The sequence below is a fragment of the Scyliorhinus canicula genome, chromosome 12 (assembly GCF_902713615.1).
Source record: "Scyliorhinus canicula chromosome 12, sScyCan1.1, whole genome shotgun sequence".
In the NCBI taxonomy this organism is placed as follows: Eukaryota; Metazoa; Chordata; class Chondrichthyes; order Carcharhiniformes; family Scyliorhinidae; genus Scyliorhinus; species Scyliorhinus canicula.
Window position 1 is genome coordinate 138,845,028 of NC_052157.1, and position 14,561 is coordinate 138,859,588.

Genomic DNA, 14,561 nt, shown 5'->3' on the forward strand with positions numbered 1-14,561 from the left:
ATATACTAGTTCAAAATTGCAAATCACTTGACATCTTGTTCCATCTCAGTACTGTTTAAATTAATAGTGGATTTCTGTTGTCGACATTTTGGGGGGGGGGGGGGGGGGGGGGGGGGGGGGGGGGGGGGGGGAAAGAGAGACAGAGGTGTAGTAGTTACCCGTCTGAACTTTCTAACTATTTACGATGTCTTAACATGTTCTCACTACGTAAAAGTTTTTTTAACAAGGTATATTTTATTAATAAATGTCAAAAAACATTTGTATCACAGAAAAAGTTCTCTTTTCACAGGCTTTGAAAAAAGAAACTTAACTTTGTGCAAGACACTCACTGCTCAAGTGATCCTGCAGACAATTCAATACCTGGATTTTTCACTTCTCCATTCTAAAACAGAGGCAGAACTTGGCTCATTCAAGAAAGTTAGAAACTTTTAATAGACAGGATGGGAAGATTTTTGGGAGTGCTCATGAGAAATGGTTGGACTGCTTTCCATTCTCCCACAGTATCATATCCTATTGCTTTGACTCATTCACCAAATCATCATCCTCCTGCTTCTGAACTGTTCCTGGTGACATAAACATATCATGGGTCAAGTGTGTTGAGTATCTGTGTAGAGGCAGTGGTTCCCTTTTAAGCGTAATACGCTTTGGAACGGCGCTTCCATGCAGTTTTTTCATGTGTAGCCGCAAACTCCTCGCATCAATGTGAGGATCCCGACAGATGGCACAGATGTAAGGTTTTTCGCCGGTGTGCTCACGAATATGGTGCCGTAGTGAGCGGGGATCCGCCCAGGACAAACCACAGGTCAGGCACTGGAATGGTTTTAGGCCTGCATAAAAACAAATACAGAAAAGACAACACACTCTGTCAAAGGGTCAAATATTTACAACGAGATTTGTATGCAAACCATTGTATTTTCTTAAAATGTAAATTGAGAGTACCCAATTATTATTTTCCCAATTGAGAGGCAATATAATGTGGCCAATTCACCTACCCTGCACATCTTTTTGGGTTGTGGGGGTGAGACCCACGCAGACACGGGAAGAATGTGCAAACTCCACACGGTCCAGTACCGGGATTGAACCCGGGTCCTCGGCACCGTCAGCAGTGCAAACCACTGCGCCACCGTGCCGCCCCGTAAATCAATGTATCTAACAGCAGTGAAATGACGGAAATACAGTAGGGCTGCGTCAAAGTCAGATGCCCAGCAAAGGATCTGACTTCTTGTAGATAGAGAGTTTACAACTTATCTTGGAAAATTAGTATTCTTTATCATAACATGGTTGTACACCTCAGTGAATCATATATATTAACAAACTGCCTTTCATTCTGGCTGATAACACAATTGTACACCAAGAGGTTGAGATGTAATTTATCTTTAGAATCAGCTGGCCATTTGCTGAACTCAGATTGTACCTGTGTGTTGAGTCATATGTTTACGATAGTCCTCGATCTGGTTGAATATCTTGTCACAATGCTCACAAATGTGCTCCACAGTTCGATTGATTCGTGGTCTGTCTTCACAATGTGTTCTTCTTGTCTGTTTGCAGTCACAAAACACCTTGCCACATGCTTCACACCTAAACAAAACACTCCAATTTTTATTTTTGTAATAGGAGCGACATGTACATAGAGAAATACAGCACAGAACAGGCCCTTCGGCCCACGATGTTGTGCCGAACTTTTGTCCTAGGTTAATCATAGAATTTTGGACACCAAGGGCAATTTATCATGCCAATCCACCCAACCTGCGCATCTTTGGACTGTGGGAGGAAACCGGAGCACCCGGAGGAAACCCACGCACACACGGGGAGGATGTGCAGACTCCACACAGACAGTGACCCAAGGCGAAATCGAACCTGGGACTCTGGAGCTGTGAAGCAATTGTGCTATCCACAATGCTACTGTGCTGCCCTTAAGAACAAATTAATCTACACTCCATTATTCTACTTAATCCATGTACCTATCCAATAGCTGCTCGAAGGTCCCTAACGTTTCCGACTCAACTACTTCCACAGGCAGTGCATTCCATGCCCCCACTACAATCTGGGTAAAGAACCTACCTCTGACATCCCCCCTATATCTTCCACTATTTACCTTAAATTTATATCCCCTTGTAATGGTTTGTTCCACCCGGGGAAAACGTCTCTCACTGTCTACCCTATCTATTCCCCTGATCATCTTATAAACCTCTATCAAGTCGCCCCTCATCCTTCTCCGTTCTAATGAGAAAAGGCCTAGCACCCTCAACCTTTCCTCGTAAGACCTACTCTCCATTCCAGGCAACATCCTGGTAAATCTCCTTTGCACCTTTTCCAAAGCTTCCACATCCTTCCTAAAATGAGGTGACCAGAACTGCACACAGTACTCCAAATGTGGCCTGACCAAGGTTTTGTACAGCTGCATCATCACCTCACGGCTCTTAAATTCAATCCCTCTGCTAATGAACGTTAGCACACCACAGGCCTTCTTCACAGCTCTATCCACTTGAGTGGCAACTTTCAAAGATCTATGAACATAGACCCCAAGATCTCTCTGCTCCTCCACATTGCCAAGAACCCTACCGTTAACCCTGTATTCCGCATTCATATCTGTCCTTCCAAAATGGACAACCTCACACTTAGAACATAGAACATAGAACATAGAACGATACAGCGCAGTACAGGCCCTTCGGCCCTCGATGTTGCACCGACATGGAAAAAATCTAAAGGCCATCTAACCTACACTATGCCCTTATCATCCATATGCCTATCCAATAAATTTTTAAATGCCCTCAATGTTGGCGAGTTCACTACTGTTGCAGGTAGGGCATTCCACGGCCTCACCACTCTTTGCGTAAAAAACCCACCTCTGACCTCTGTCCTATATCTATTACCCCTCAATTTAAGGCTATGTCCCCTCTTGTCAGGGTTAAACTCCATCTGCCACTTCTCAGCCCAGCTCTGCATCCTATCTATGTCTCTTTGAGGCTGACAACAGCCCTCCTCACTATCCACAGCTCCACCAATCTTCGTATCATCTGCAAATTTACTGACCCACCCTTCAACTCCCTCATCCAAGTCGTTAATGAAAATCACAAACAGCAGAGGACCCAGAACTGATCCCTGCGGTACGCCACTGGTAACTGGGCTCCAGGCTGAATATTTGCCATCCACCACCACTCTCTGACTTCTATCGGTTAGCCAGTTCGTTATTCAACTGGCCAAATTTCCCACTATCCCATGCCTCCTTACTTTCTGCATAAGCCTACCATGGGGAACCTTATCAAATGCCTTACTAAAATCCATGTACACAACATCCACTGCATTACCTTCATCCACATGCTTGGTCACCTCCTCAAAGAAGTCAATAAGACTTGTAAGACAAATCCCTCACAAATCCGTGCTGACTATCCCTAATCAAGCAGTGTCTTTCCAGATGCTCAGAAATCCTACCCCTCAGTACCCTTTCCATTACTTTGCCTACCACCGAAGTAAGACTAACTGGCCTGTAATTCCCAGGGTTATCCCTATTCCCTTTTTTGAACAGGGGCACAACATTCGCCACTCTCCAATCCCCTGGTACCACCCCTATTGACAGCGAGGACGAAAAGATAATTGCCAACGGCTCTGCAATTTCATTTCTTGCTTCCCATAGAATCCTTGGATATATCCCGTCAGGCCCGGGGGACTTGTCTATCCTCAAGTTTTTCAAAACGCCCAACACATCTTCCTTCCTAACAAGTATCTCCTCGAGCTTACCAGTCTGTTTCACACTGTCCTCTCCAACAATATGGCCCCTCTTATTTGTAAATACTGAAGAAAAGTACTTGTTCAAGACCTCGCCTATCTCCTCAGACTCAATACAAATGTACAGGCTCAAGAACCTAAATGATCTCTCGAGTGATCCACTCCGGGTCTTTCCCTATTGACGTGACCTTTAATTTGCTCGTTCACTGAGACTAGAATCTGTCTCCCTTCATTTGCACAACCTAAATCAAGAATTTGTAGCAGAAGTCCATCTCTATTAACATCCTCACCACAATGCATTAAAGGCACCACATTACTGTGCCACAATGATACCATTAATAAAATGGACATAATTGTGTAACATTCTTCAATAATATGTTTTAAATGCATGTCAAACCCTGATTAACTATTTAATAATAATAGCCTTTATTATTAATAATAATATTAATTCTTACATCTGCATGTATTTCTTGTTGTCAAATCTTTGTAATTTCTTTTCCTACATCTATTTTTAGGATGGAAACTGGTCACTTTGTAGCTACTAGACTCAATGACTCTCCCTCGGACGGATCTGTTCCCTGTAAGAACACTATTCACGACATGCTATGCTGCTCTTGCTCATGTATTTGCTTTGTTTGGCCCTTGTTCCGCACTGTAACCAATCACTATTTGTTGATGTACCATTTGTCAATGTACTCTGTTGATTATTCTTTTGTCTACTATGTAAGTACTATGTACGTTCCCTTGGCTGCAGAAAAATACTTTTCATTGTACTTCGATACATGTGGCAATAAATCAATCAATCAATTAATCAACCCTGGTAATCAAAGTTGATAATTTTCAGGGTCCTCAGCCAGCCCTGCAGAGAAATTCCAAAGCTCCATCAACTCTACTACTTTTCTGCTTCCTGAAATGTTGGAAGTTTGGCTATTTAATTACATTATAATATAAAATCAATACACAAATTAAAAATTAGGAAACACTGCAATGATTTTGAAATGCAGACTGAATTACATCTGCTCCAGTTATCCCTGCCCTCTAAATCTCCAGTTCACCTGAAGGCTACACTTGGTCTCAATTCTCCACAAAGAGTGACCGATATACGTTCCTTTTACCAATTTATCCCCATGAACCTGAATACAACCCTAAAAATGGGATGCCATTGATCTATTCAACTGCCTGGAGCTTCACCCACTCTCCATAAATAAACAGTTACCAAAAGAACACGCTGGATAGGGATCAGGAGCAAAGTCCTGACTGATTTTGTCCACTGGATCCCACCTCCCTAGCTTAAAAGTACCAAGGTCAATAGGAGTTTCATACACTCTACAGCACAAATACAGCCACTTAGCCCAACTGCTCCATGCTGGCATTTATGCTCCACATGAGCCTCCTCCCACTCCCTCTTCATCTAACCCTACATCAGCATATTCTACTATTCACTTCTTCCATTTGTGTTTACCTAGCTTCCCCTTCAATTCATCTATGCGTTATTAATACAACTGTTCATTCAGCACTGTACCTGCTGGCCCAGTGCTGATCAGCTAATTCATTCGACAGGGAAGTACCTGACAGCTTCTTGCCTGCGCAACATGTGACCTGTCAATTCTGCCTCGACATGGGTAGAGTAAGACTGTATACCAGTGTGCTCTATTATGGAACTGAAGATTCCCTCCACTCCAGGGCAGCACGGTAGCACAATGTTTAGCAGTTCGATTCCCAACTTGGGTCACTGTCTATGCGGAGTCTGTACGTTCTCCCCGTGTCTGCGTGGGTTTCCTCCGGGTGCTCCGGTTTCCTCCCACAGTCCAAAGATATGCAGGTTAGGTGGATTGGCCATGATAAATTGCCCTTAGTGTCCTAAAAGGTTAGGTGGGGTTGCTGGGTTACGGGGATAGGGTGGAGGCTTAAGTGGGGTGCTCTTTCCAAGGGCCAGTGTAGACTCAATGGGCCGAATGGCCTCCTTCTGCACTGCAAATTCTATGATTCTCTGAGATGGCCTCCCCTCTCAAGTGGGAGGGGGCAGTAGTATTGTAACTGGAACAAGCAGAATCAGCAGCGAGCATGGGATAACTGGAGAGAAAGGAACAGTTAGATCTCTCCTATCTGTCAGAACATCCCCATGAATGAACTTTACCACATTGATTATCAAAGCCAAAAAAAGGAGTCGCTCAACTGACATACATAACAGGGTCACCAGGAAGCAACCATCAGCAATATTACTCAGTGTGAGAAATCACAGGTACAAATCACATCCTGCAATAATGTGTAGGAACATTAGAGCCGGTGGACTAAGTAATGAGAGGGAAGAAATGAATCTGAAATACACTTGATTTCAAAATAATAGATGCCAATTGGCAATACAGGCATCAGAAGCATCCTTAAAAAACATGCATATTCCCATATTCTTCAACGTTAGCAGAATCTATTTAATAAGTATGTAAGAATTGTGCTTCATTTTCATTTTATTTTTAAAAAAAGGACAGGTTTGCTGTGACAGTGATAATGAATGCAGGTATCACCTTCAACTACAGCAGTAAATGAATTAGTTACTCCAGGTGGATGGCTGGTAGTGGTTTAACGCACTGTAATTTCACCTCAAATACTTGGATCCAATCCAGCCCAGACATGGATTGAAAGACTTCTCTTTCTGCCAGTTTGAAGGGTCCTAAATGAAGTTAATTCGAGCTGTCACAATCCACTTCCCAGTGGATGCAGAGCCACAGCCAAAAAAATTTGCCCGACTTCTGGTATAATTGCCAATTTCCCACAAACATTGAAAGGAGACTGGCCCAGAAATGAAAAATTTTGCTTCCGTGCTATAGATCAATAAGTAGGATAGGGTAGAGGGTCCTCTCTATTTGGCCCAAAACCAACTTGGCAGTTCCACCCTGCTGCTAATAAGTGCCACTCGTAGAAAGCAAACCATTCCCCGACAGTGAACACAAAATCACACATTCTTAGAACGAAAGAACAAAGAAAGGTACAGCATAGGAACAGGCCCTTCGGCCCTCCAAGCCCGTGCCGACTATGCTGCCCGACTAAACTAAAATCTTCTACACTTCCTGGGTCCATATCCCTCTATTCCCATCCTATTCATGTATTTGTCAAGATACTCCTTAAAGGTCACTATTGTCCCTGCTTCCACCACCTTCCTCCGGCAGCAAGTTCCAGGCACCCACTACCCTCTGTGTAAAGAAACTTGCCTTGTACATCTCCTCAAAACTTTGCCCCCCCCCCCCACCTTAAACCTATGCCCCTACTAATTGACCCCTCTACCCTAGGGAAAAGCCTCTGACTATCCACTCTGTCTATGCCCCTCATAATTTTGTAGACCTCTATCAGGTTGCCCCTCAACCTCCGTTGTTCCACTGAGAACAAACCGAGTTTATTCAACCACTCCTCATGCCCTCCATACCAGGCAACATCCTGGTAAATCTCTTCTGCACCCTCTCTAAAGCCCCCACATCCTTCTGGTAGTGTGGCGACCAGAATTGAACACTATACTCCAAGTGTGGCCTAACTAAGGTTCTATATAGCTGCAACATGACTTGCCAATTCTTATACTTAATGCCCCGGCCAATGAAGGCAAGGATGCCGTATGCCTTCTTGACTACCTTCTCCACCTGTGTTGCCCCTTTCAGTGACATGTGGACCTGTACACTTATATCTCTCTGACTTTCAATGCTCGAGGGTTCTGCCATTCACTGTATATTCCCTACTTACATTAGATCTTCCAAAATGCATTACCTCACATTTGTCCAGATTAAACTCCATCTGCCATCTCTCCGCCAAGTGTCCAAACGATTTAAATCCTGCTGTATCCTCTGACAGTCCTCATCGCTATCCGCAATTCCGCCTATCTTTGTGTCGTCTGCAAACTTACTAATCAGACCAGTTACATTTTCCTCCAAATCATTTATTTATTTATTTAGAATTTTTTTTTTTTTTTTTTTTAAAGAGAGTATCCAATTATTTTTTCCAATTAAGGGGCAATTTAGAATTGCCAATCTACCTATCCTGCACATCTTTGGGTTGTGGGGGTTAAACCCACGCAGACACGGGGAGAATGTGCACACTCCACACGGACAGTGAACCAGGGCTGGGATTCGAACCCGGGTTCTCAGCGCCGTAGGCAGCAATGCTAACCACTGTGCCACCGTGCTCCCCGAACAGGCGCCGGAATGTGGCGACTAGGGGCTTTTCACAGTAACTTCATTGAAGCCTACTCGTGACAATAAGCGATTTTCATTTCATTTCAAATCATTTATATATGATATGTACCTGTCAGGCAGGGAGGAAGTTGTCGAGCAAGGGAACCGTGGTTTACTAAGGAAGTTGAAGCACTTGTCAAGAGGAAGAAGAAGGTTTATGTTAGGATGAGACATGAAGGCTCAGTTAGGGCACTTGAGAGTTACAAGTTAACCAGGAAGGACCTAAAGGGAGAGTTAAGAAGAGCGAGGAGAGGACACGAAAAGTCGTTGGCGGATAGGATCAAGGAAAACCCTAAGGCTTTCTATAGGTATATCAGGAACAAAAGAATGACTCGAGTAAGATTAGGGCCAATCAAGGATAGTAGTGGAAAGTTGTGTGTGGAATCAGAGGAGATAGGGGAAGCGTTAAATGGATATTTTTCGTCAGTGTTTACACTGGAGAAAGACAATGTTGTCGAGGAGAACACTCAGGTTCAGTCGACCAGGCTAGATGGAATTGAGGTTCAAAAGGAGGAGGTGTTAGCAATTTTGGAAAATGTCAAAATAGATAAGTCCCCTGGGCCAGATGGGATTTATCCTAGGATTCTCTGGGAAGCCAGGGAGGAGATTGCAGAGCCTTTGTCCTTGATCTTTATGTCGTCTTTGTCAACAGGAATAGTGCCGGAAAACTGGAGGATAGCAAATGTTGTCCCCTTGTTCAAGAAGGGGAGTAGAGACAACCCTGGTAATTATAGACCTGTGAGCCTTACTTCGGTTGTGGGTAAAATGTTGGAAAAGGTTATAAGAGATAGGGTTTATAATCATCTTGAAAAGAACAAGTTGATTAGCGATAGTCAACATGGTTTTGTGAAGGGTAGGTCATGCCTCACAAACCTTATTGAGTTTTTTGAGAAGGTGACCAAACAGGTGGATGAGGGTAAAGCTGTTGATGTGGTGTATATGGATTTCAGTAAGGCGTTTGATAAGGTTCCCCACGGTAGGCTATTGCAGAAAATAAGGAAGTATGGAATTGAAGGTGATTTAGCGGTTTGGATCAGTAATTGGCTAGCTGAAAGAAGACAGAGGGTGGTGGTTGATGGCAAATGTTCATCCTGGAGTTCAGTTACTAGTGGTGTACCGCAAGGATCTGTTTTGGGGCCACTGCTGTTTGTCATTTTTATAAATGACCTGGAAGAGGGTGTAGAAGGATGGGTTAGTAAATTTGCAGATGACACGAAGGTCGGTGGAGTTGTGGATAGTGCTGAAGGATGTTATAGGATACAGAGGGACATAGATAAGCTGCAGAGCTGGGCTGAGAGGTGGCAGATGGAGTTTAATGCGGAAAAGTGTGAGGTGGAGTAACAGGAATGCAGAGTACTGGGCTAATGGCAAGATTCTTGGTAGTGTAGATAAACAGAGAGATCTCGGCATCCAGGTACATAAATCCCTGAAAGTTGCCACCCAGGTTAATAGGGCTGTTAAGAAGGCATATGGTGTGCTAGCCTTTATAAGCAGGGGGATTGAGTTTCGGAAGCACAAGGTCATGCTGCAGCTGTACATAACTCTGGTGCGGCCGCACCTGGAGTACTGCGTGCAGTTCTGGTCACCACATTATAGGAAGGATGTGGAAGCTTTGGAAAGGGTTCAGAGGAGATTTACTAGGATGTTGCCTGGTATGGAGGGAAGGTCTTACGAGGAAAGGCTCAGGGAATTGAGGTTGTTTTCGTTAGAGAGGAGAAGGCTGAGAGGTGACTTAATAGAGACATATAAGATAGTCAGAGGGTTAGATAGGGTGGACAGTGAGTCTTTTTCCTCGGATGGTGATGACCAACACGAGGGGACATAGCTTTAAATTGAGGGGTGATAGATATAGGACAGATGTCAGAGGCAGTTTCTTTACTCAGAGAGTAGTAGGGGTGTGGAACGCCCTGCCTGCAACAGTAGTAGACTCGCCAACTTTAAGGGCATTTAAGTGGTCACTGGATAGACATATGGATGAAAATGGAATAGTGTAGGTCAGATAGGCTTCAGATGGTTTCACAGGTCGGCGCAACATCGAGGGCCGAAGGGCCCGTACTGCGCTGTAGTGTTCTATGTTCTATATATACTACGAACAGCAAAGGTCCCAGCACTGATCCCCGCGGAACACCACTAGTCACTGCCCTCCAATCAGAAAAGCACCCTCCCATTGCTACTCTCTGCCTTCTATGACCTAGCCAGTTCTGTATCCACCTTGCCAGTTCACCCCTGATCCCGTGTGACTTCACCTTTTGTACCAGTCTACCATGAGGGACCTTGTCAAAGGCCTTACTGAAGTCCATATAGACAACATCCACTGCCCTACCTGCATCAATCATCTTTGTGACCTCTTCGAAAAAACTCTATCAAGTTAGTGAGACACGACCTCCCCTTCACAAAACCATGCTGCCTCTCACTAATACGTCCATTTGCTTCCAAATGGGAGTAGATCATGTCTCGAAGAATTCTCTCCAGTAATTTCCCTACCACTGACATAAGGCTCACTGGCCTGTAGTTCCCTGGATTATCCTTGCTTACCCTTTTTAAACAAACAAAATTAGATATTCTCCAGTCCTCTGGGACATCACCTGAAGACAGTGAGGAGGATCCAAAGATTTCTGCCAAGGCCTCAGCAATTTCCTCTCTAGCCTCCTTCAGTATTCTGGGGTAGATCCCATCCGGCCCTGGGGATTTATCTACCGTAATATTTTTCAAGACGCCCAACACCTCGTCTTTTTGGATCTCAATGTGACCCAGGCTATCTACACACCCTTCTCCAGACTCAACATCCACCAATTCCTTCTCTTTGGTGAATACTGATGCAAAGTATTCATTTAGTACCTCGCCCATTTCCTCTGGCTCCACATAGATTCCCTTGTCTATCCTTCAGTGGGCCAACCCTTTCCCTGGCTACCCTCTTGCTTTTTATGTACGTGTAAAAAGCCTTGGGAATTTCCTTAACCCTATTTGCCAATGACTTTTCGTGGCCTCGTCTAGCCCTCCTGACTCCTTGCTTAAGTTCCTTCCTACTTTCCTTATATTCCACACAGGCTTTGTCTGTTCCCAGCCTTCTAGCCCTGACAAATGCCCCCTTTTTTTTTTTAAATATAATTTTTATTGGAATTTTTTACAGAAAATATAAAACATAATGACAAACAATGAAATGCAACAAAATAACCCATAGTAACTGTAACACCCCCAGACCGTATCGACGCATGTATCCCATCCCCCACCCCCCCCAACCCCAATGAACAACAAAAGAACTTAAAAATAAATTTAAATTAAATAAACAAACATAGTCATCGTCCGCCCCCCCTCACCTTTTCCCTCCCCTCACCTTTTCCCTACCCTCACCTTTTCCCTCCCCCTTCCCCCCCGGGTTGCTGCTGCTACTGTCCCCGTACCCTATCGTTGAGCCAGAAAGTCGAGAAAAGGTTGCCACCGCCTAAAGAACCCTTGTACCGACCCTCTCAGGGCGAATTTGACCTTCTCTAGCTTAATGAAACCCGCCATGTCATTGATCCAGGTCTCCACGCTTGGGGGCCTTGAATCCTTCCATTGTAGCAAGATCCTTCGCCGGGCTGCTAGGGACGCAAAGGCCAGCACATCGGCCTCTTTCGCCTCCTGCACTCCCGGCTCCACCCCAACCCCAATAATCGCGAGTCCCCATCCTGGCTTGACCCTGGATCCCACCACCCTCGACACTGTCCTCACCACCCCCTTCCAGAACTCCTTCAGTGCCGGGCATGCCCAGAACATATGGGCATGGTTCGCTGGACTCCCCGAGCACCTGACACACCTGTCTTCACCCCCAAAGAACCTACTCATCCTCGTCCCAGTCATGTGGGCCCGGTGCAGCACCTTGAATTGGATGAGGCTAAGCCGCGCACACGAGGAGGAAGAATTAACCCTCTCCAGGGCATCAGCCCATGTTCCGTCTTCGATCTGTTCCCCCAGTTCCCCCTCCCACTTAGCTTTCAGCTCCTCTACTGACGCCTCCTCCGCCTCCTGCATAACCTTGTAGATATCAGATATCTTCCCCTCTCCGACCCAGACCCCCGAAAGCACCCTGTCACTCACCCCCCTCGTGGGAAGCAAAGGGAATCCCTCCACCTGCCGCCTAGCAAATGCCTTTACCTGCAGATACCTGAACATGTTCCCCGGGGGAGCCCAAATTTCTCCTCCAACTCCCCCAGGCTCGCAAACCTCCCATCAATAAACAGGTCCCTCAGCTGTCTGATGCCCGCTCTGTGCCAACCCTGAAATCCCCCATCAATGTTCCCCAGGACGAACCTATGGTTCCCCCTTAACGGAGCCTCCATCGAGCCCCCCACTTCTCCCCTATGTCGCCTCCACTGCCCCCAAATCTTGAGGGTAGCCGCCACCACCGGACTCGTGGTATACCTCGTAGGAGGAAGCGGCCACGGCGCCGTTACCAGGGCCCCCAGGCTTGTATCTCCACAGGACGCCCTCTCCATCCGTTTCCATGCTGCCCCCTCCCCCTCCATTACCCACTTGCGCACCATCGACACATTGGCCGCCCAATAATACCCCGAGAGATTGGGTAACGCCAGCCCCCCCCCCCATCTCTACCCCGCTCCAAGAAGACCCTCTTCACCCTCGGGGTCCCATGCGCCCAAACAAAGCTCATGATGCTGCTAGTCACCCTTCTAAAAAAGGCCCTAGGGATAAAGATGGGCAAACACTGAAAAAGGAACAAGAACCTCGGGAGAACTGTCATTTTGACGGACTGCACTCTACCCGCCAACGATAGCGGCACCATGTCCCACCTTTTAAATTCCTCCTCCATCTGTTCCACCAGCCTGGTAAAATTAAGCTTATGGAGAGTCCCCCAACTCCTGGCCACCTGCACCCCCAGGTATCTGAAACTCTTCACTGCCCTCTTAAATGGGAGTCTCCCAATTCCCTCCTCCTGATCACCCGGGTGTACTACAAATACCTCACTCTTGCCTAAATTTAACTTATAGCCCGAGAAGCCCCCAAATTCCGCTAACAGCTCCATCACCCCCGGCATTCCCCCTTCTGGATCCGCCACATACAACAGCAGGTCGTCCGCATACAGCGATACACGATGTTCCTCCCCACCCCGCACCAGACCCCTCTATCTCCCTGACTCCCTCAACGCCATAGCCAAAGGTTCAATCGCCAGTGCAAAGAGCAAGGGGGACAGGGGGCACCCCTGCCTGGTCCCACGGTAGAGCCTAAAGTACTCCGATCTCCTTCCATTGGTAACTACACTTGCCATCGGAGCCGCGTAGAGCAGCCTCGCCCATTTGATGAATCCCTCCCCGAATCCGAACCGCTCCAGCACCTCCCACAGGTTCCCCCACTCAACTCTATCAAACGCTTTCTCCGCATCCAGCGCCACCACTATCTCCGGCTCCCCCTCCACTGCCGGCATCATAATAACATTTAGCAGTCTCCGCACATTCGCGTTGAGCTGCCGTCCCTTGACAAATCCTGTCTGATCCTCGTGTATCGCCCCTGGCACACAGTCCTCTATCCTGGTGGCCAGGATCTTCGCCAGCAACTTAGCGTCAACATTGAGGAGCGAGATAGGCCTGTATGATCCACACTGCAAGGGGTCCTTATCCCGCTTCAGGATCAGAGAGATCAGTGCCCGTGACATCGTCGGGGGCAAAGCCCCCCCTCCCATGCCTCATTGAAGGCTCGCACCAACAGGGGGCCCACCAGATCCGCATACTTTTTATAAAATTCCACCGGGAACCTGTCCGGCCCCGGTGCCTTACCTGACTGCATTTGTCCAATCCCCCTGACTAGCTCCTCCAACTCTATCGGCGCCCCCAGCCCCTCTACCAGCTCCTCTTGAACCCTTGGGAATCATAGCCTGTTCATGAAGCTCTCCATTCCCCCTCTCCCCATCGGAGGTTCTGACCGGTACAGTTCCTCGTAGAAGTCCCTAAAGACCCCATTTACTTTGTCCCCTTCTGCACTACATTCCCACCCCTATCCGTCACTCCACCAATTTCCCTAGCCGCATCTCGCCTGCGGAGCTGATGCGCCAACATCCTGCTCGCCTTCTCCCCATACTCATATACCGTGCCCTGCGACCTCCTCCACTGTGTCTCCGCCTTTCTGGTAGTCAACAAGTCAAATTTGGCCTGCAAACTACGCCGTTCCCCCAGCAACCCCTCCTCCGGTGCCTCCGCGTATCTCCTGTCCAGATCCAGGAGCTCCCCCACCAGTTTCTCCCTCTCCTTCCTCTCCCTCCTTTCCCTATGGGCCCGGATGGAGATCAGCTCCCCCCGGATCACTGCTTTCAGAGCCTCCCAGACCATCCCCCCCCGGACCTCCCCCGTGTCGTTGGTATCAAGATACCCCTCAATACTTCCCCGGACCCTCCTACACACCTCCTCATCAGCCAGCAGCCCCACATCCAGGCGCCAGAGCGGACGCTGGTCCCGCGCCTCCCCAATCTCCAGATCAACCCAGTGCGGAGCATGGTCTGAAATCGCTATGGCCGAATACTCTGCATCCTGCACCTTCGGGATCAATCCCCTGCTCAGGATGAAAAAGTCTATTCGGGAATAGACCCTATGGACATGGGAGAAAAAGGAATACTCCCGCGCTCTCGGCCTCCCA

The 14,561-nt window shown here is 47.1% G+C and overlaps 1 protein-coding gene across 2 annotated transcripts in view; it reads right to left on the reverse strand.

Annotated features, from left to right (window-relative positions):
• Window positions 1-214: 214 nt before the first annotated feature.
• LOC119974922 (zinc finger and BTB domain-containing protein 11-like) overlaps window positions 215-14,561 on the reverse strand; it is a 61,417-nt gene continuing 47,070 nt past the window's right edge. For both annotated transcript variants that reach the window (XM_038814270.1, XM_038814272.1), the window contains 2 exons: window positions 1,415-1,578; window positions 215-827 (listed from right to left, as the gene is read on the reverse strand). In XM_038814270.1, the coding sequence (XP_038670198.1) occupies window positions 511-827; window positions 1,415-1,578 (481 nt within the window). In that variant the 3' untranslated portion in view covers window positions 215-510. The remainder of the gene's footprint in view (window positions 828-1,414; window positions 1,579-14,561) is intronic.